The following is a 23,038-nucleotide window of genomic DNA, read 5'->3' on the forward strand; positions in this document are numbered from 1 at the left end:
CAAATATAAATAACGACGAATAGTTTAAGATTGAACAAAGACAATGTAAACACGTCCATTTAGTTTGAGATGAAGAGAAACAGAAAGAATGTGGAGCAGAAAGATATGAATTGCGACGACTATTCTAAAGCTGAACGAGGCAGCTTTAGGGGACAATTTGACCAATGGCATGGCAGTAAGTGGTTGTAAACATGTCCATTTTGTTTGCAATGAAGAGAAACAAGATGCATGCGAAATGGAAAGACAAGTATAAACGACAACTGTTCAGCGGTGCGTTTTGGACCGTCTGCGCGGCGACAACAACACATTATCATCGGTTATGCTTCGTGTTTCGTTCTTATTTTACTTCTTGTGGCTCCTTTTCCTCTCCTCCATATATATGTATGCACTTCCATTTGGTTGGTGGAGAGAAACAAGATGAATGTGGAATACAAAGACAAATATAAATGACGAATGTTTTAATTAAGACTGAACGAGGCAATCTAGCGGTACAGTTTGAACTAATGACGTGGCGATAACATCCTCTAAACACGTCCATTTGATTCCAATGAAGAGAAACAAGATCTATTTAGAATGGAAACAAATATATATGACAGCTATTCTAGGACTGAACGTGGCAATTTAATGCAACAATTTCAACCGGTTGCGTGCCTATAACGACTTGTCAACACGCTTATTGTGTTTCAGATGAAGGAAAACAAGATGAATATGGAGCGGGCGGATAGATATATAATTTCACGTCCGTAAACGATTAAGCGAGGGAGTTTGGGATTACAATATTGACAGACTGCGTGCCAATAACAGGTTTTTGATTCGCTAATTGTGTTGGAATAGTACTTGAATATAAATAGATCACAGCATGCGTGGAATTAATAAGAGACGGACGACCAGCCTAACAGAGTGGCATCCCAGAAACCGTAGAAATCAGGACATTCAGAAATCTAAATGAATAGATGAAATTGCAGCCTTTGATAGAAGAGAGTGGATTACGAAGATCAACATAATGCGTGGAATTAATAACAGATGGACGAACAAAGTAATAGAGTGGCATTCCAGAAACTGTAGATACCAGAACTAACAGAAAACAGATGAAGACATGAAACTACGGCCGTTAACAGAAGAGGATGGAATACGAACATCAAAATCAGACAGAGGTAAGTAAAGAATGCTAAAAAAAAACCCCATTGTTCTGCTGCTAATAATATTTGTGACATAATTGATGGTAATGAATCGGGTAATTGTAAACTTCATTAGCATCAACCCTAATTAACTTACCATAGTTTTCACAGGTGCTCCCGTCCCAGCAGGGGTGACACGCGCAGGTGAGGTCATCCAGCAGGTAGCCGTTCACACACCTGGGCAGAGAAAAAGAGGTCATAAGAGGTCAATATCCAACACACACCCACGCTGACAGGTATGGTTTTTTTCCCTCCGAATTTTGCAACCCATTATTCTTTTTATTTCCACGTTTTATCCTTAATCTATGTATGAAATGACGCCCAGTTGCTTTTTATCCCTTTTAGCCTTTGATCAGGTTCCCGTTTTGTGAACGTAATGAAGTTTTCGTGAAAATAATGAAGCTTTCGATGTAACTGGAAATGTACGTTAAGCTGCGACTTCAAAACAGTTTACTGAGGATGAGGGGGGGAGAGAGAGAGAGAGAGAGAGAGAGAGAGAGAGAGAGAGAGAGAGAGAGAGAACAGATAGATAGATAAAGAGAGAGAGAGACAGAGAATGAAAGAAAGAGGGAGAAGGAGAAACATAGATAGAGAAAAAACAGAAAAGAAAAAGAAAAACAGACGAGGGATGGAGAAAAAGGGGAAAAGAAACAAATTTATATATATATAGATAGAGAGAGACACACTCATACATACATACATACATACATACATACACACACACACACACACACACACACACACACACACACACACACACACACACACACACACACACACACACACACACACACACACACACACACACACACACACACATATATATAGCCCTCATAATCAATACTACACACACTCCTCTTTCTGCATATAATAAAGGAAAAGAAATGTTCCAACTCCACATTTCGTCTACTGAATCTTTACTAACCGAATCCGAACCTTCCTTCATTCTCTTGCATCGATTCTGAGCCGCGAATCAGCTCCCACAAACACGCCCGAATTACGACAGTGCCGGAGAAAGGAATGGGTATGTTTATTTTTAGTGACTTGTCTTCCTCCAACAGCGTTCGGTTCTTATTCTGGGACTTGCACTTTTGTCTTCATTTTTGTTGTTCTTTTTATTATCTTCTGTTTTTTTCTGTTCTATTCTTATCTGGGCTTCCACTGCTGTCTTCGCCGTTCTTGTTCTATTTCTATGTATTTTTTCCTTCTTTGGACCTCCGTTTTTGTCTTCTCTTTTTGTTGTTCTGTATATTTATCCTAATCTTCTTTGGGCTTCCACTTCTGTCTTCGCTTTTCTTGTTCTCTCTGTTCTATTCTTATCTGGGCTTCCACTTCTGTCTTCGCCGTTCTTGTTCTCTTTATATTTATTCTTTCCTTCTTTGGAGCTCTATTTTTGTGTTTTCTTTTTGTTGTTCTATATATTTATCCTATTCTTGTTTGGGCTTCCACTTCTGTCTTCGTCTTTTGTTGTTCTGTATCTATTTATATGTCTCGTAATCCCCAGCGTCATCCTCTTCTTCTCTTTCTCTCTCTTTCTCCCTTTCTTCTTTTTCAATCCTTCCTTCACAAGTTCGTCTTTCGATAGTTTACTTCTTCACTCGTCCTCCTCCTTTTCTACATCTCTCTGCTCCTTTCTTCCCTCCCAATTATCAACTTCCCTTCTCTTTCCTTTTATCCTTCCCTGCGTTAGTTTCCTTTTTATATTCTTGCTTCTATCCGTTTGTTTTGAATGGGTTAAGACGATTAATAAGGGTGATATTGATAAGTCCCTGAATGCCAAGCCACTTCAAAATATATAAAAGAAATACAAAGAACCTTACTAACATATGCTTTACAGTCTGTCACTCTTCTAAGTATTATATTGTGCCTATTTCATCATTGTGTGTGTGTGCGTGAGCGTGTGTGTATATAAGCACCTGTGTCGTGATGGGGAGGTCGTGGCGTGTGGACTACCTGGATATCGATCGCCCAGGTAATTTGTTATTCCTTATTCTCTGCCACGCGAACCACGGCGCCGGGCGGGACGAAAATATTGGGCGGAAAATTATGAGGGATCTGGAGTGACCTGCGTGTGTGTGTGTGTGTGTGTGTGTGTGTGTGTGTTTGTGTTTGTGTTTGTTTTAGTAAAGGAAGCAGCTCGAGGGCAAAAAATATATGGAAGAAAAAACGCCTGCAAGAAAAAAAAAAAACCTGTTTGTTTGTGTTTGTTGGTCTTTGTTTGTGTGAGTATGTATGTATGCATGTATGTGTATGAAAGTGAGAAAAATAGAATGGTCTCTGTGTTTCTTCTGTCTCGTTTTTTTCGTCTTTCCAACGTTAACTTTCTAGAATATAAAATTTGTTAAAAAAAATAGTGAAGCTCTTGGTGTCTCTTCCTTCCCTTCTGTTTGTATGTATAAAAGTATGTATGTGTGTGTATGTATATGTGTGTGTGTGTCTGTACGTGTGTGTGTCTACTCTCTCCCTCTCCCTCACACATACAGCTTTTTATGCGGGCTCTAGAGTCAATAAGGGCGAGAGGGGCGAGTTAACGAGGCGCAGTATCGAACCTCTCTCACGGACGTAAAATTCTTCGGCAAAATTCTTTATGGCTAGGCTTTAATGGCGCGAAAAATGCACCACCCAACGTTTTCTGCTGGCTTTTTTGCGCTGAACTCTCGACGTGTAACATGTTTAACGTTTATTCTGCCCCACCTGATGTAGTGCCTTTGTGTGTTGTTTTCGTTAGGTAATCGTCCAGGGTGAAGTTTTTTTCGTTAGTTAATCGTCCAGGGTGAAGGTGTATTCGTTAGCTAATCGTCCAAGGTGAAGGTGCGTTCGTTAGTTAATCGTCTAGGTGTTTAACGTTTATTCTGCTTCACCTGGTATATTGCTTCGTGTGTTATTTTCGTTAGCTAATCGTCCACGTGTTTATCATTTGTTCTGCATCATTTTATAACTCATTTTGCGTGTTGCTTTCGTTAACTGATCGTGTACTCTATCTGTATTTCTCTTTCTTTTCCTCCCTTCCTTCCAGATTTCGTCTTCTTCCATTCATTATTCGTTAACTTCTCGTCCTCCTCCTCTTCTCAATCTCTGCTTCACTTATTATCTTGCTTTATGTGTTGTTTTCGTTACCTAATCTTCCACAGGTAAAGGTGATATACGTAATTTTCTCCTTACCATTATCTTCCATTCTACCTATTCTAGCAGACCATTTCATATAAACTTACGTGTTAAACCAAATATTTCATCTAGGTAAGGTTAGAACAGGATTTTACAACGTGACTGTCCTCTGTAAGTCAACGAAAAATCAGCAAAGTAGTTTTCTCTATATATCATTCTACCTATTCTAGCAGATCATCATATAATTTTTACGTGTAAAACCAAATATTTTATCTAGGTAAGGTTAGAACAGGATTTTACAACGTGACTCTCCTCAGCAAGGCAACCAAACTGCTCCACACAATTTTCTATTTTCACTTTTCCTCGGGAGTGTTTATACTTCTATTTTATCTCCTCCGGTGAGGCCCAAAGTCTATCCTGATTGGCAAACCACTTTTCTTTTTCCTCTCTTTCCGAGGCGTGTTTTAAGCTCGTATTTTCTTTCAGTGAGCCTCAATAGTCGCCCTTGATTGGGGAAGGAACAACACAAAGGACGATTGTTTGTACTCCGCGAGGCGAGGCGGGTCTTGCTCCTCCCTTCAGAGTGAATCAAGACTACGTGGAACTCATTCACAGCTCAGCGTGGGAGGACAGGACGGGATGGAAATAGATGAGACTGGAAAGAACGAGGCCGGACATGAAAAGGTGAGGAAACATGTCTTATTAGTAGGTCATTGTGGACAGGTGAGGAAGAAAACTCTATTCTTGGGTTCAAATGACGTCGGAACACAAAGATACTCAGGGAACTATATTAGAACTTGTTTTGGGGTTTTGTTGTTAAAGAAGCACACGGTATAGCTGCGCGTGGCCTCGGTGGTCATATTCGTAGCATTAGAGGTGTTTTGACGGATAGGAACAATATTTATCATGCATTTTCACCCTTCTGTAGTAAAAGATTCGGTCACGATGCTATTTTTTACTCTATTTTCTAAACTAATGAACCATAGGAAGAAAAAATGGAGATCGAAAGGAAGGAAATAAAGAGAGGGCGAGTTAAGCGACGGAAAATACATGACAGCGAAAATTATGGAAAGACGAAAGAAGAGAACACAAGTCTTTTTTTTTTTTACTTATTTGACAAACTTTATAGCCTAAAAAGTTAACGATGAAAAGAGAGACAGGAAGAAAGTAATGAAGAAAAGAGCACCGAGAACTCGACTTTTTCTTCCCTTATTTGGCTTAACTTTGTACTCTAGAAAGTTAGGCCAAATAGAAATCTCTGAAATAATCATAAAAGCGAGGGGTTGAATGTTGCTGGCAGGGCTTGTCTGGGAGGAACAGGGGATTGGTAGGGTCGTGGGGGTGGGAGGTGTTTGTGTGTGTGTGTGTGTGTTAGTGTGTGTGTGGGGGGGGGGGGGGAGGTTGTGAGTGGGTTTGTGCGTCTGGTTGGGAAATAACTTGGAGATTAAAGTCAGCTGCACCGTGAACATGGGAGGAAGTTGTGGTGGGCGGGAAATGGTTCTGATAAAAACAAGCATTCCACTCGTTTCTACATTTTTTTTTATATTGTTGTTGGATAGTCTCTCTCTCTATCTCTCCATCTGTCTCTCTATATATTTTTGTCTTCCTTACTTGTCAATGTTCTTTTCCTCTCTCACACACTGTCCTTATCTATTTATATATCCATCTATCTATCTATCTCTTCCTTTTCCTCTGTCAGTGTTCTTTTCCTCTTTGAATCTTCTTAGCTGGGAGGAAGAAAATAATGAATATAGAAAAATGAGGTTTCGATTATTTCACTCTCTCTCTCTCTCTCTCTCTCTCTCTCTCTCTCTCTCTCTCTCTCTCTCTCTCTCTCTCTCTCTCTCTCTCTCTCTCTCTCGTTCCCTCTCCCTTCAAGAATGCTGTAATGCTTCTTGGAACTACAAACCTTTTAACAATACTCTTTTTTTTACATTATTTTCATTGGTAGGGATTACGTGTAACAGGAAATGGGTGGCGGGGTATGAGTGGTAATCGACATATAGTGGCAGACCCTGAGAAAGCCTTGTTTCCATTGCATTTCCTCTTGCCCTGCGCATTAATATTTCCGGGAGCGAGTATACCTAGATTTCCGTAGAACAAAAACAGATCATTCCTTCTTGGTATTCTCGGGCGGTATTCTGAGACGCTTTTGGCTGTCATGACAACTATCTCCCAAGGCCACAAAGGAGGTTAGTCGGCTTCTCATGAGGGTTTATTTCACGTTCGTGGTGCAAAAGCCTTGTCATACTACCACTAGGGTCATAAAACTACCCATGTAAATATTAATACAACCTCTACGAAAGCCTTATCAAATGCATATGTGTGTTAACCCGACACCTCTCCTCCCGAAATTGACCCCTCTTTCGGCCACCTCTTTGGATTCATTTTAGGAGCAGCGAGTAGCGGGCTTTTTTATTATTGTTTCCTTTTTCTTATGCCCCTGAGCTGTCTCCTTTGCTGTAAAACAGAAATATGGGAGTAAGGAGAGAGAAAGACAAGGAAAAATATCTCAAGTCCTTTCTCTCACGCTCTCATTCTCCCTCTCTCTTTCAAGCCCTGTCGTTTAAGCCGTTTCCTTTAAGTACGAAGCTGGGACTTTTTTTCATATATTTTATTCAGCATTTGGTTCCCTTCCTTAACTTTAAAAGAGATGTTAGAATACGTTAATGTCTCATCTCTTACCTGGTGGTGTTGTGACGTAGAGGTGGAGGCAGGCTGTGGTGGTGGTGGTGGTGGCTGTGGCTGTGATGCTCCTCGCGGCTGTCATGTGAAGGGAACTTGTTCACCACGTCGTTGTCTTGCCTTCCTCTCGCCACCTCACCTGCGGGTCGAGGAAATACCTGGGTGAGTTGCGCTGTCAGGATGTGGTATCATACAAGCGCAGACTTCACGCGCTGACATCTTACATTTCGGCCACTAAATAGACCATGAGGAAGAATGAGATATAGAAGAGGGAAAAGAGAAATACACCAAAAAGCCATCACACCGAAAAATACAAGAAAAAATGCACAAACACTCAATTCTAAGACATCAACTATCGCAAGAGGAAAATATCACACCCCTAGACGCGGAGAAAGGAAGTGAAATGGAAGACATAATAAGGAAATGCACATAAATAGACGAGGATTTGGAAAGAGGGAAGAAACGCCGAATGGCCACAAAAATATCTGGGTGAGTTGCGCTGTCAGGAAGTAGTGTCATGCAAGCGCAGACTACACGCACTGACATTTCGGCCACTGAATAGACCATGAGGAAGAATGAAATATTGAAGAGGGAGAAGAGAAATACAACAAAAAGCTATCACACAGAAAAATACAAGAAAAAAATTAACAAAAACTCAATTCTAAGACCTCACCTATCGCAAAAGGAAAATATCACACCCATAGACGCGGAGGAAGAAGGTGAAATGGAAGAAAAATAGAGAAATGCACTAACGAGGATTTGGAAAGAGGAAAGAAACGCCGAATGGTCACACAAGGAGACAAAGAAATCACGAAAGGATGACCGTTGTTTACGAAGCCCGTCTCTCCGACCTCAACATATTGCCAAGTTCACAGTTTTCCTTATTTAAGGTCGAGAGGAAGAATTTGAGGCGGAAATAATGTGTTTAGAGGCAATTGTTTCAGGATGACGAGGCACTGGGAGGAAACAGGCAGGAGGCCAAGCAAGACGGGAAACAAAAAGTAATATTGGAAAGAAAATGACTCTAGAAGGTTATTATGAATCCATGCGTTTGTTTGTTCCTCACTCGACTTATTACATTGTTATCTTTACTGATAGTTTTTGATCCGGAAAAAGCCTAACGATGCAAATAACTAAAAATAAGATACTGGAAAGAAGCTGATATCAGAGAGGGTTCTTGCGAATTCATATGTTCATTTTCCATTATTTTGTTTATATATTGTCATCGGTTGTAATAATTGTTGGGAAGAAAAGAGGTTAAACAATGCAAATAGATGTACGTTATACTGAAAAGAAGCTGCAATCAGAGTGTTTTTGCGAATATATACGTTAATCCCCAACTCGACCTATCATATATTATCGTTTCTTGTAAATGCTGATCCGAAAAGAACCAAAACAACCCAAACGAATCAAAATAACACAAAAGGAGTTCCAATAAGACAGAAATTACAAGCACACGCGTCGGTCCTCTACTCAACCTATCATATAATATTATCGTTAACGTCTAATAATTGTCGATCTCAAAAGGGCGCAAACAAATATAAATAACATAAAAAAAGCTGCAATAAGATAAGAATTACAAACACGCGCGTCGGTTCCCACTCTTGACGTATAACATATATAAATTTCGCCCTTCCCAACAATTCAGTTAGCATTGAGCAGCAAGGGATAACATATTGGCAGTAACGTTCGCGTATTGCTCTCTCGCGTAATTAATATCGGCGCCACGCATGTCAGAGTTACGGAAAAACAGCGAGGCAAAAAATATATACATGTAATACTTCAGCGACAACGACGACGACGAGGAGGCGGGACAACACGACGAATTAAACGCTCGCCCAAACGGACACGACAACAGAAATGAGACTCGCGGGAAACCTTGTCGAAAATATATAGGATGAAAAAAGTGACGACAAAAAGTGATTGGAATAAAACAAAATACGAGGAAAAAGAGATTGGAATTAAAAATATGATGAAAAAAAATTGGAATTAAAAAAAAACATGGAAAAGTGATTGAAATAAGAACAGACGAGGAAAATTTGTGATTAAAGTATAAACATGACGAAAAAGTGACTGAAATAAAAAAAACGACGAAATGTGATTGAAATAAAAGAATTAAAATACAATTAGGGTAAAAAAAAGGCGAAAAAGCGATCGGAATAAAGAAAACACGACGAAAATGTTAACGGAATAAAAAAAAATGACGAAAAGTAATTGGAATAAAAAAAAACTATATTTCTGTTCACGCTTTGTTCATTGGTACACCGCTGTGGCCTGCAATGTCAGCTCTGCCCTCACCACCACTACCTCCACCGTCACCGCCACCACTACCACCACCACCTCCGCCATCACCGCTGCCACATCTTGTCCCAAAGTTTCTGTTATTCCTGCCTTGTCTCGTCTTCAAGTCCCCCCATCTCTTGCCTACCTCTCTCGCGGTCTTTCCAACTCTCCATCTATCTCCCTATCTATCTATCTATCTGTCAAAGCCCTCTCTCTTTCCTTTCCTCCGTCAATCTTCCTTATCTGTCAGTTTTCTTTATCCCTTCCTGGTCCCTTGTCCCATTTCGACCCCTTATTCCCTTCCTTTTCCTGCTCTGATCCATGTCTCTTCCATTGCTCTCATTCTTTAGCCTTTCCGATCCCTTCAAAGACCCAATTTCTCTAACGCCCTCTGCCCTGCCTGTTACCTTTCCTTGTTCTCTCCCTCTCCCTCTCCCTCGCTCTCTCTCTCATCCTCTTCCCTCAGTTTCTCGGTCTGCTGTCCTCGTCTTGTTCTCCGTCATCCTCCTCGCGTCCTCCTCCTCCTCCTCTCCTACCCCTTCTTTCTGCCCTGTCTCTTTCTCTCTCATCCTATGCCCTCACTTTCTCGGTCTGGTGTCCCCGTCTTGCTCTCTGTCATCCCTTTCGTCTTCCTCCTCCTGCTCGCTTTCTCTATTTCCGCACGGCTGTCGTCACCCCTTTCCTCCTCCCACATGCACCTCAAACGCTAGTGTGCAAAAGTTTGTAGTTGGGGAAACGGTTCTACCCAGACGCGAGGGTTTAAATCGGCCTGTCGAAACAACTCACTCGTCTCAGAGCAAAACACACAAACACATAGACACACAAACAGACACACACACAAACGCAAACACACACACAAGCGCAGTCCATAAACCAGGCGACCGCACAGCAAACAACCACAAATACACGCACATAAACGACGAGCTATTGCGGAGTTTGGTAGTGACAGATCATAAAGAAGTGGGTTAGTATGTTTTTTCTCGTTCATCCGCCCGTCCGCCCGCCCGCCCTCTCTCTCCCTCCCTCCCTCCCTTCCAGCCAGCCAGTCCATGCGAGCGGGCGGGCCAGGCGACAACCCAATCATGTTTAGCGTGACGGTGCGATCCGCGTGATCCATCGTGTTGGACGCGTCGAAAATGCAGACAGAAACGTGAATTCAGTTTTCCCGTGATGGAGAGAGAGAGAGAGAGAGAGAGAGAGAGAGAGAGAGAGAGAGAGAGAGAATCATAGAATAGTGACGGGTGAAACATATACTACAAGAGAGAAAATTGAGAGGAGCATGGAAGTGAATGTGGATGTGGATGTGGAGAGAGAGAGAGAGAGAGAGAGAGAGAGTTTATGCATAACTTTTGTGTTTTACGAGTTGTCAGTTGTGTGCGCGTGCGTGTGTATGCATATGTGTGTGTGTGTGTGTGTGTGTGTGTGTGTGTGTGTGTGTGTCTGCTTGCTATATCACTGGAGCATTATGGAATTGCACTCGGTATTGAAATTCTCTTTAAACTGAACCTCCCGCTCATTACTCTAATGGACCGGCCTCCTCCTCCTCCTCCTCCTCCTCCTCTTCTTCCCCGCCGCCGCCGCACACTCGTCGCGGAATAAAAGAAAATAATAATAAAACATCTCTGTAGCGTTCTTTATTAGTCTTGATGAGCGCCGCGCCGCCCCGCTAGGAAATCTAATTATACTTTTCCGTTGACAAGGCGGACTAAATTACTGCTGGGCGGGCTGGGTCTCCTCTGTACGGCGTCATTTATATTGTAAGAGTCTTTTATAGGTAATGGAAAAGGTATCATATTATATTTTAGAGAGCATTTGACTTGGCGGGTTGGGTCTCCTCTGTACGGCGTCATTTATATTGTAAGAGTCTTTTAGAGGTAATGGAAAAGGTATCATATTATATTTTAGAGAGCATTTGACATGGCGGGTTGGGTCTCCTCTCTACGGCGACATTTATATTGTAAGTCTTTTAGAGGTAATGGAAAAGGTATCATATTTTATTATAGACAATTTGGCAAGACGGACTAATTTATTGTTGGGCGGGTTGGGCTCCTCTGTACGGCATGATTTATATTGTAAGAGTATTTTTGCAAGTAATGGCAATGATATCATATTTCATCGTAGAAAGCAGTGTTAAAAACTGGACATATGATAAACTGGATAAAAAAAATATTTTTTCCACCACAGAGGACAGAATTATTGTTGCGAAATGCTCGTTGTAAGGTATTCTTTGTTTCATGTTTATTTTCCAGGTATAAATATTCAAATAAATGTGTTTTTAGAGAGAGCACTGCCGGTAACGTATATTAACTCCGCTTTTCCACTAACACAAGGGACTAATTTTATGGTGTGATAGGTTCTCTGTAAGACTTATTTTACATTCCTCGCTGCTTTTAAATTTAAAGTGAAAAAATATATTGTGAAGGAGCACTACTGGAGACTTTAACGCATGTCTTCCTACTGGCATGGAAGGACTACATTAATGCTGTGATGGGTTGTCCATAAAGCATCCTCCATACTCTAAGCTGATTCTTGAGTAAAAGTGAAAAAGAATTTGTTGTTATTTAGGGCGAGCACTGTTGGTGACTGACAGAGACATTGCTTTTCTTCTAACTCGAGGTACAAAGTTAATGTGTTGATGGATTCTCTGTAAGACATCATTTATATTTTACGCTGATTCTTTTTGAGTGATAAAAAGTAATATGTTAATAGAGAGAGCACTGCTGAGTTCTGTATCATCGCTTTTCAACTAACTCAAGGGGCAAATTTCGCGTGAGACTTCATCTATATATAAAACTTCCCTCACAGGTCAAAATAATGATGAAGTATATTTAGGGAGCGCGGTGTACACATTAAAACAAACAACACAACTTTTCCTCTGACAAAGGGAACTCCATGAATGTTTAGCAGGTTTTCCGAGGGAGATTTTATAATTACAAGCTTTTTCTCGGATAAAAGTAAAGCTAATGTGTTGCTTGAGATTAATATACAACACCATTGACCCTTTGAATACAGGGTCATGATGGGCGCTCTCTAAGACTCGTTTTTTTCTAGGTTCCCCTTCAGCATTTTTCATTATTTTTAACAAGCACCAATGGCCCTTCTGACCCTTTGAATATAGCGTCGTGATTGGCATTCTCTAAGACACACTTCATTGTACGTCCCCCTCCAGTAAGGTTATTTTTAGCGAGAATAATATACAATAGGGCAGCGCCATTGACTCTTTTTGACCCTGTGAATATAATCTCATGATGGGCTCTCTCAATCTCTATCAAGACTTTTTTTTCTGCGTCCGTCCCCAGTAAGGTTTTATGTTATATGTTATATATCAAGGCAGCACCATCGACTCTGGATATACTCTCATGATGGAGTGTGCATAAATATTTTGTTCCTATGTTCCTCCTAAAATAAGGTGTTCTTTTCCTTATAACGACAGCAACATATATCTGGGCAACACCATGACCTTTTGAGTTTAGTCTCGTAATGGACTTTACCTAAGACACATTTTTCTAGGTTCCTCCTCCACTAAGGTTTTCAATTCATTTAACGGCATCAATATATGTCAGGGCAACACCAGTGACTTTTTTAATACAGTCTCGTGAGGGATTTTACCTAAGACACATATTTTTTTTATAAGTTCCTCCTCCAGTTAGGTTTTCTTTCTCTTTTCCCTCCAGCAGCAAATATCAGAGCAATACCAACGACTTTCTGAGTATGGGCTATATGGGAGTATGAGACGGACTTTACCTCGGACTCATTTATTTCTGTTTTTCCTCCAGTAAGGGTTTAATTTTAACGCGAGTAATATGCATCAGGTCAGCTCCATTGCCCCTAACGCAGCACGCTTAGTACATTCATCAGCGTCGCTCTATAACGTCGACTTTTTGCTCCGCGCCGCCGTACCCTCGTTTTTATTGGTTCACGCTTGACAACACTCAAAAATTAATCATTTCCGCCATTCAGTATTCAGGATCACGTCGACGGAAGGGATATCCGAAATATTCACTCATCGACAGTGATTGAGAGCTGCGGACTGGCTGACACATGGCACGGACGCCTGGTGATAATGGAAGATAAGCCGGTCAAGAAAATTTAAGTCAAGTAAGATGAATAAAAGCCTGATAGAAGAAAGAATATTAAGAAATTAAACGGTTAAGAAATAAAAAAAATCCCTACAAAAAACAGCTAAGAAAATGAAAGAATGAAAAAAATAAGAAAAAAAACATCTAGCAAGAATGAAAAAAAAAAACAGAAAAAATCAGAAAAAAACGCTAAGAAAAAACCGCTAGAAGAAAAAAATGATAAGAAAAAAAACTGCTAAGAAAAAAAAACGAGAAATAAGAAAAAAAAGTTAAGAAAACAAAGACCGTCAGAAGATGAAAAAACGCATAGAAAAAAAAAACAAGTAGGAAAATAAATAAAGACACCTTGAAAAGAAAACTAGCAAAAAGGCAGCTTGAAAAAGAAAAAAAGAAAAAGAAAAAGAAATAGAAAATAAAAATAAAATGTTGAGTTCGCAGAATACTAAATAAAAAAAACGATCACCTTATTCCAAAACGTCCTTAAGAAGAGTTTATGAATCGACGCTTAATTACAAGATATTGGCTCGTTTAAAAAGTTCTTGGCAGGAAGCGATTTATTAACTTATTAAAAGACGGAAGAATGAAAATCCGGATGATATAATGGAAACAAACTTGACGTGGAAAACATCTATTGTATTCGCGTGCAAGTTTGATATTTTGTTGTTGTTGTTGCATTGAAGATTTTGCTTTAGGAAGAATAGGATTTAGCAACTTATTGAAAAAGGAGAAGAAACTCAGAGGGGGGAAGAGGGTAGAGGGAGTGAAGGAAGAGGAGGAGGTGGAGGAGGAGGAAGAAGATGAAAAAGCTCCTAATCCTCCTCTTCCTTGTTCTCCTCTTCCTCCTCCTCCACCTTGACTCTCCTCCTCCTTCTCCTCTGTTTTCCTTGTCCTCCTCTTCCTCCTCCTCCACCTTGACTCTCCTCCTCCTTCTCCTCTGTTTTCCTTGTCCTCCTCTTCCTCCTCCTCCACCTTGACTCTTCTCCTGCTCCTCCTTCCTCCTCCTCCACCTTGACCTCCTCCTCTTCCTCCTCCATCTTCTCCTCCTTGTTTTCTCCTATTTTCATCCTCCCTCACTTTGACCTCATCTTTCACTTCCTTCAATTTTACCCTTGGCTAGCCCTGTCTTCCCCTCTCTTCACCTTGTCCTCCTTCTTCTCTTTCTCTTTATGCTACGTCTTTGTCTGATGTTATTCCTGTCTTCCCTTCTCTCTTCACCTTGCTCTCTCCTTCTCCTCTTCCTCCTACTCCTCCTTGCCTCCCTTCTTTCTTTTTACTTTCCATTCTCTTTATGTTTATCTCAGTCATCCTCCTCTTTCTAATTCTTCAACGTCTTTGCCATGTAATATTCCTGTTTCTCCTTTCACCCTCTTCTCCTTCTCCTTTTTCATCTCCTCTAATTTCTCCTTTTCTTCTCCTTCCTCCGTTCTACCCTCCATCCCTCTCTTGTTAATCTTTCTTCACTTTGTCCTCTTCCTCCTCTTCTTTCTCCTCTTCCTCGCCTTGTCCTATTCTTGTTTCCTCTTTACCTTCACCTCCTCCTCCTCCTCCTCTTAGGTTTAGTGAACGGAGGGCAGGCGACTCGCTAAGAGGTGGCCGTGGGAGGCTGTGAGGTGATGCTAAGTGTTAATACCCGGGCGGTGAATGGTCGGCGGCGTGTGGCAGGCTGCTGAATGGCTGTCCCGCGGCCTGATTGAGGAGAGAAAAGGGGGAGGAAGGCTTAAGATTCTCGCTCCCTCTCGGTCTCTTGCGCTCTGGCTTTCGCTCGAGCTCCCTTTCTCTTGCTTGTTCTTTCTCCTCTTCTCAAGCTGCTTTCTCTTGGTTGCTTTTTCTCTGTCTTTCTCTTTTTCTCTTCCTTTTTCTCTTTCATTTTCTCTCTTTCGCTTTTTCTCTCGATTTCTCTCTGTATTTCTTGTTTTCTCTCTCTCTCTCTCTCTCTCTCTCTCTCTCTCTCTCTCTCTCTCTCTCTCTCTCTCTCTCTCTCTCTCTCTCTCTCTCTCTCTCACACACACACACACACACACACACACACACACACACACACACGGACACACGGGTACACACACACTTTTGGATTACTTAGAATTCATTACTTTCACACATCAGAAAATAAAGGAGAAAAAAAAAAGATTGAACCCATTAAAAAGTATTCGTACCCAAAATGTCTTTCGAAAACACGCACAAAAAAAAAAAATGGTCACGGCGCCGCTTTTCCCCATTTGCCGTTTTCTTTAGTTTTCTCTTTTTTTAATCTGTTTTTTTTTCACTCTTTTTAATCACAGTAGAGGACGCACGCAGTTCAAAGGACAAAAAAAAAAGTGAGAAAAAAGTCTTTTCTCATTGACTCGTAATTATTCTCCTTTTCCTCCTCCTCCTCCTCCTCCTTCTTCTTCCTCTTCCTCCCTTCCATGCTACCCTTTCAACTCCTATTTATATTTTTCTTTCTCCTCTTCCTCCTCCTCCTCCTCCTCCTCGTTCTCCTCCTCGTCATCCTACTCGTCCTCGTCCTCCTCCTCCTCCTCCTCCTCCTCCTCCTCCTCCTGCTGCTTCTCCGTTCCCTCCACGTCTGCGAGATTAGTCTGGCGGCGAGTGGCTGAGTGTGTCTTTGTCTGTTAGTCTGTTGGGTGCCAAGCCACGGATGGCCTCCTCCAGTGACAGTTCGCGGTGTGTTTGCGGAGGAGGAGGAGGAAGAAAGGAAAGAGAAGGACGACGAGTAGGAAGAGAAGGAGGAAGTGGAGGAATCGGAGGAGGAAAACGAAAACAAACAGAAAGAGGAAGAGAGTGAGAAAGGGAAGGAAGAGGAAAAGAAGGAAGAGGAGGAGGTGGAGGACGGGTAGGAGCAGGAGGAGGAGGAGGGGGAGTTAAAAAAAGAAGAGGAGGAAGAGGAACAAAGCAGGGAAACGAGGAGCAGGAAGAAGGGCAAGAAGAGCAAGGAGTGAAGGAGGAGGAGGAGAAGAGGAGGAGGAAGAGGAGGAGGAGGAGGAGGAGGAAACATTGGTGAAATTAACGAGGACGCAAGACAAAAAGATAAGAACAAAGAAGTAAATACCAGAGAGAGAGAGAGAGAGAGAGAGAGAGAGAGAGAGAATATACTGAATCCTTTCTCATATTAACTTGAAAAGGATCACTTCGATTACCATAATTTTACTAACTTATTGGAAACTTACCTTTAATTTACCTGGCGGGCGAGAGAGAAAGGGAAAGTGCAATCAGGAGGGAGGAGGAAAAGGAGGAGGAGGAGGAGGAGTAGGAGGAGGAGGAGGAGGAGGAGGATAGGAAACTAGGAAACAGAGAGAAGAGATGGAAGTAAAGAGAAGGAGGAAGGAGAGCGGAAAGGAAGAGGAAGAAACGTCAGAGAGAGAGAGAGAGAGAGAGAGAGAGCAAAAGGCTAATCAATAGGAGGGTGGAAGGAGAAAAAGGGATGAGGAGTGAAGGAAATATAAGAGGAATAAGAAGCGATAGGAATGAACGGGCAGAAATGTGATGGACGGAATGAAGGGAGGAAATCAATGAAGAAAATGGAAAACGAAAGAAGAAGGAAAAGAAGAATTGAAAAAGGGGATGGAGGGCAATGGAGGAGGTGAAGATAGGAAAAGGAGGAGGAGGAGGAAGGATAGGAAGAAGAGCTAGAGGAAATATGATTGAAAATGAAAGATAGATAGAAGGAGATATAAGGCGAGAGGAAAGTAAGAAATAAAGACAAACGGAAATGATTAGAGAAAATAAGAAAAAGTTAGAAGAAAGAGAAAGTTTTGGACGGAGAAATGGAGGGAATATGACGGAAGAAAGGAGATAAAGAGACAAGGAGTAAAGAAAATAAGTAAAAAAAAGAGACGGGGAGGGAATGGAGGGAATATAAAGAAGGAGGAGGAAGATTAAAATAGATAGCTGCAGGAAATATGAAGAAGGAATTGAGATAGAAGGAGAAATAAGGAGAGAAGGAAAGTAGAAAGTAAAAAGAGACGAAAAGGAATGAAAGAAGAAAATATGGAAAAGTTAAAAGGAGGAAAGGAAGAAAGTAAAAAGAGACGAAAAGGAATGAAAGAAGAAAATATGGAAAAGTTAAAAGGAGGAAAGGAAGAAAGGTGAGAACGAAGAACTGGAAGAAAATATAATGACGGAAGAAAGGAGATGGAGGGAGAGATAAGGAGAAAAGGAAAGTAGAAAGTAAAAAGAGACGAAAAGGAATGAAAGAAGAAAATATGGAAAAAATAAAAGTAGGGAAGGAAGAAAGGCGAGAAAGAAGAACTGGAAGGAAATATAATGACGGAGGAAAGGAGATGGTGGGAGAGATAAGGAGAAAAAGAAAAAAATAAAAAAAAGAAAAAAAAAGAAAAAGAAAAAAAATATGGAAAAGGAAAAAAGGAGGAAAGAAGAAAAGGAAAAGAACGAAGAACTGGAAGGAAATATAATGACGGAAGAAAGGAGATGGAGGGAGAGATAAGGAGGGAGGAGAGTAATGAACATCTACCTCACGTTCTCCTAATGTAATGAAGGTCCCTGCGTGACTGCCCTGGAGGGTATAGGGGAGGGGGAACACGGCGCAGAGAGGTGATACTGAGCCAAGTAACGCTGCTCATATTACGACGCGGTGCTGTTGTTGTTGTTGTTGGTGTTGGTGGTGGTGGTGGTAGCATTAGTGACTTTGATAACGGTGATGGTTTTGGTTCTTAAGTTTTTTAGTATTTTGATTATGTTGTATATGTTTTTGTATGATTATTCTGTTCTGCATGTAATTGTTTTTTGCTTTTATCGTGTTCTGTTGTAATGGTTTAGTTGTGTCTGTAGTGATGGCAAGAGATGTGGTGTTTTACCCTCTCAAATAACTCGTATGTAAATGTGATACTACTGCCCTGTTCTTTGTCTAGTTCATTTTCGCTTCAAGTCATGTTCTGTGTTATTTATCCAGTGTTAAGATTGCAATTGGCACTAAAGGTGGTGTTGATAGTAGTGGTGGGGTACATTTTCAAGGAGCTAATGAATGCGTGTGATCATGTTCTTTGTCTAATTTCAATCTCATGTATCAGTCACTTAGTCAAAGGCAGAAGAAGCAGTGGATGAGGTGACAGAGCCAATTCAAATGATGTCAGTAGTGAGAGCTAACGTCCACAAGCACTTCTTATGTCAATGTGAAGTCAGGCTCTTTTAACTAATGAATTTCCGCGTCATGTCCTGCTCTCTGCCTTGTCTGAGCTATTTCCTCTGACGCTAATTGGGCTGCGGGTTGATGAGGGACTGCAAGCTATACTGTATGACTGCGGGATTACAAGGGGCAATTCGCGGGTTGAGTGATTATTCAAGTTTCCGCTTTTGTGGCGCTCATCCTTAATTCCGCCCCAGGAAACGCGAGATTAAGTCCTTCCGCCTTGCTCCCGCGTCGAGGGTTTGAGAACAGGCTGACGAGCGGCGGGCGGTGTGTTCATTAGCCTTAGTGACGCGCCTCTCATTATTCACGAGTCCTTGCTAACTACCTCTTTAGCTCTCTCTCTTAATTTTGATCTATTTTTTTAATCGAAAGAACAATACCGCTTTTCTCTACATTTAAAGATCTTGCTAAATGCCTTTTGATCTCTGTTTACAAGATTTGGTCTGATTTTCTTTTCTTACTCGAAAAAAACAACTCTCTACTTTTCCCTGCATTTAAAGATCTTGTAAATTGCCTCTTTATCTCTGTTTGCATGATTTGGTCCGTTTGTTTTACTTGAAAGGACTTTTAATGATCTTGCTAAGTGCGTCTTTATCTCTGTTTGCAAGATTTGGTCTGATTTTTTTACCCGAAAGAACAACTCTCTACTTTTCTTTATTTTTCAAGACCTTTATTAGTTTATCTTTATGTGGATGGAAGGAAATGTAGTTAATTTATATATGAAGTGTAAGTTACTTTGTTTTCATAAATTTTACTTTTATTCTTCGCTTCCTCTGGTACTGAACCGCTCTCTTACATCACTCGAAACGTCCACAGCAGACCCACGGACAATTTCCCGACCAATGGCCCAGCATGCTGGAGACAACGGTGCTCGGAGATGTTCACGACAATGCACCGAGCAATGTTCCGGACAATGTTTGGTAGCGAGTGTGTCCGCGCCTTTAGAGCAAGAGAGAGCACGGACATTTTTACTCATGGAAGACATTATTGTAGTATCACAGTCATCATTATTACTATTATTATCCTATTATCACCAGCATTATACTCCCTTCTCGCCTCTCGTTCTGTTTTCTTTCATCGGAGCAGCGTTTCAGCGGACCTTTTCGTTGCTGTTTTTGTTTGTTTATTGACCTTGAGCTGTCTCCCTTGCTGTAAAAAAAGTAATCATCATCATCATCATCGTCGTCTCCATCATTTTAACGGGGCTGAAAAAGACACACACCAGCAGCTTATACACATTCATCTCGCCTCGTGTCGTATGAGGCGCTTTGATGTTTCCGTGAAGTTTCCTTATGGATTAGGAATACATTTTCGTCCACTTTCCCCGGCTCGCCTCTCGCCGCCTCTCCAGCGCTTGGCGTGTTTACATTCGTCATGGAGCTGCGTCTTCGTCTCCCCGGCAAAGCTGCGAATAATTCTCCGTCCATCCGGTCTTTGAATCGCCTACATAAGATTCCTCGTGCGTAGCGCTTCTCTGTTGATAACTTGGCCTTCAGAGTGACTTATCTCCATCCAGCCATCGAGATTTTTTCCGTATTCCAAGTTTAATCTTCAAATGTATCTTGTTTCCGATTTGTCCGTCCATCCTGTCTTTGAACCGCCTTTCAGAAGTTTCCTCGTGCGTAGCGTTTGTCTGTTGATAACTTGGCGTTCGAAGTGACTTATCTTCTTCCCGTCATCGAGTTTTTCCCTTTTTCAGGTTTATTCTTAAAGGGTATCTCATTTTCGATTTGTCCGTCAAAACTTTCCCCCGTGAGCAGCTTTTCCGTGGTGATAAGTTGGTCGGAGTGACATTTGTAATCAGTCATCTATTTATTGCTCTTTTTAAAGTTCGTCTCTCTCCCCGGAAACTTATTTTTTTGGCTGCGAATCGTGTTTCAGAAGTTTTCTCGCGTGTAGCATCTCTGTATTGATGACATACCGGAAAGTGGCACGTTTCTTTTTAGGCATCTGTTTCTCTCCCATCTGCAAGTTTCTCTCTCGTTAACTTGGCACAGTAGAGGAAACATTTTTGACTGCGACTCATCTCTCAAAAAATTCTTCGCGTGTAGCTTCTTTGTGGTGATAACTTATATACCTAAAGTGAGACGTTTCTTATAAGCCATCTGTTTCCTTCCCATCCATAAGTTTCTCTCACTGGCTCGGCACAGGGCAGGAAACATTTTTATTTATTGAGTGTTGTGATGCTCGGAAAGTCTTTTTATGTAGAATCTTTTTATTCCCTAGGGAGTTTACTTCGCCTGTAAGCCTCTCACCTCAACAGCCGAACCGAACATCCCACCTGCCCCGTTTTTCCTTTCACTGATATCCCTCCTCCTTTACTTGTTCTTCCTATTTCTACCTTTTTTTTTTCTCTCTCTCTCTCACTATATTCCTCCCTTACCCTTTTTCCTTTTTACCAGATCTTCCCCTTTATATATAGTTCATTCTCTCTGATTTCCTTCCTCCTTTATTTGCTTCTTCTATTTCAACCTTTTCCTCTTTTTCACCATTCTCCTTCCTAACCCTTTTCCTTTTAACCAGATCTTACCCTTTTCATATCTTTCCTTCTCTCTGATTTCCTTCCCCTTTACTTATTCTTACTATTTCTACTTTTCCTTCTCTTTCACCATTCTCCTTTCATACCCTTTTCCCTTTACAGGTCTCTTCCCCTCACGTATTTCCCTCACCCTTTACTTTCTCTTCCCATTTTTTCATCTTTTCGCAATCACCAATCTCCTCCCTCAGTTCTTTTGCCTTTCATTCGATCCTCTCCTACAAGCCTCTTCATCTCTCCCCTCCCTCTCCTCACCCTCTGAAACCTGCCCACACCCTTGGCCTCCCTCTTTTCCACTCCTTCACCCGAACACTCCTTCTTCACCCCTTCAAACCCACACACTTCTCTCTCTCCTTAACGACCCAGACACAAACACGCAAACTCACTCCTCGTCTCCCATCCCTTAAAAACCTACGTACCTCCTCACTCTCCCCACCCTCTCTCCCCTCTTCCTCCCTTTTCCCTCCCCCTCAACACCCCAACCCACCCATGCCGCCCATCAATACCAGCTGAGCCGCGTTGCAAAAATTTCAGACAGGATTTTCCACCTCGGCCAAGGGGAAAAAAGTTTGGAGAAGTAATAATCCGCAAGCTGTGGGCGAAGTTGGAGGTGGTTTTGCCATTCATCTGTAGGGCGCGCTTGGCTCTTCACGCTCATCAAGTCAGTTTTTCCTCGCATTTTCCTTCCCCTCCTTCCGTCTGCATGTAATCTGGAGGAGAGATGGAGGAAAAGAGAAGGAGGAGGAGGAGGCGGTGTCAGGGGTCGAATGTGTGTGTCTCAGTGTGTGCGTGTCTTCGTTGGTCTGAAATGGTTTGGAGACACGGAGAATAGTGGATATTTTTTCGGGGAAGTGTGGATAAGTGTTCGTGTGCGGGGAAGTGTGTGTGTGTGTGGGTGAGTGAGTGCGAGTGCATGTGTGTGTGTGTATGTGTATGTGTGTAGCGGAGGAGAGGGGTGGAAGTATGTGTATGTGTGTATGTGTGTGTCTCTTTCTCTTTCTCTACATACCACTGAAAGCTTATAGAATCCTCAAGCATTTCCGTTTGCATTTATGGGTAGATAGTTTTTGACGGGCATGATACAATATAAAGAAAAAATATATATAGCAAAGCATAAAAATAGCATGGAAAGAAATCCTACTGTATCTGTTGGTCTGTTTATTAGTTTATTTTTGTCTTGAATTTTGAGGAAGAGATACATAAAAGCCAAAAAGGTACCGACCCTATTTTTTCCCTTGAATTTTGGGAATGAGAAAGATAAAAGATAAAAAAGGTACCGGCCCTATTTTTTTTTCTCTTGAATTTTAGGAATGAGAAAGTTAAAAGACAAAAATGATACCGGCCCAATTTTTGTCTTTTAAACCTTGGGAATGAGAAAGTTAAAAGAAAAAAAGGTATTGGCCCTATTTTTGTCTCTTGGATATTGGGAATGAAAATGATAAAAGAAAAGAAGGTTCCAGCCCATCCAGGTGTGTTAGGGAGGCAGAGCAAAAGAAGCAGTGGAGAGGAATTAATCTTTTTTCCCATAACCTTTACCTGAACGGCCTCATCAATACGTGAAAGGGATGATGAGCGAGTAAATATGCAAGCAAGTAAATCCCCTTTCTAGACCTCGAACTGATTTTAACTTTTTTTTTCTCGGGAGCTTCCAACAAAAAAAAGAAGAAATGAAAAGTCTCTCACGGCTTTGGAAAGTGACAATTATTTTTATCTTATCAATAGTTGGTGAAGTTTAAGATAAGAAGGACTTTTTATTAATTTTTTTTTACATTTTTTCTTTCCTTTCCAAATTTTTCTTTAGTCATCTATATATAAGTCTTTCTCACGACTTTCGAAAGTGACAATTATTTATTTTAACACTATTTGGTAAAGTCTCAGGTAGGAAGGACTTTTTTTTCATTTTTTTACATGTTTCATTTTCTCTCGTTTCCAGTTTTTTTCTTTTAGTCATCTGTATGTTAGTCTTTATCACGGCTTTCGAAAGTGTCAGTTATTATTTTCTTAACAGTGTTTGGTAAAGTTTAAGCTA

The 23,038-nt window shown here is 41.2% G+C and overlaps 1 protein-coding gene across 3 annotated transcripts in view; it reads right to left on the reverse strand.

Annotated features, from left to right (window-relative positions):
• The window catches only part of LOC127006793 (uncharacterized), a 127,046-nt gene that overhangs the window by 43,778 nt on the left and 60,230 nt on the right, over positions 1-23,038 (reverse strand). For all 3 annotated transcript variants that reach the window (XM_050877118.1, XM_050877117.1, XM_050877116.1), the window contains 2 exons: positions 6,969-7,107; positions 1,276-1,355 (listed from right to left, as the gene is read on the reverse strand). In XM_050877118.1, coding sequence (XP_050733075.1) covers positions 1,276-1,355; positions 6,969-7,107 — 219 coding nt within the window. The remainder of the gene's footprint in view (positions 1-1,275; positions 1,356-6,968; positions 7,108-23,038) is intronic.

The sequence above is a fragment of the Eriocheir sinensis genome, chromosome 33, assembly GCF_024679095.1.
Source record: "Eriocheir sinensis breed Jianghai 21 chromosome 33, ASM2467909v1, whole genome shotgun sequence".
In the NCBI taxonomy this organism is placed as follows: domain Eukaryota; kingdom Metazoa; phylum Arthropoda; class Malacostraca; order Decapoda; family Varunidae; genus Eriocheir; species Eriocheir sinensis.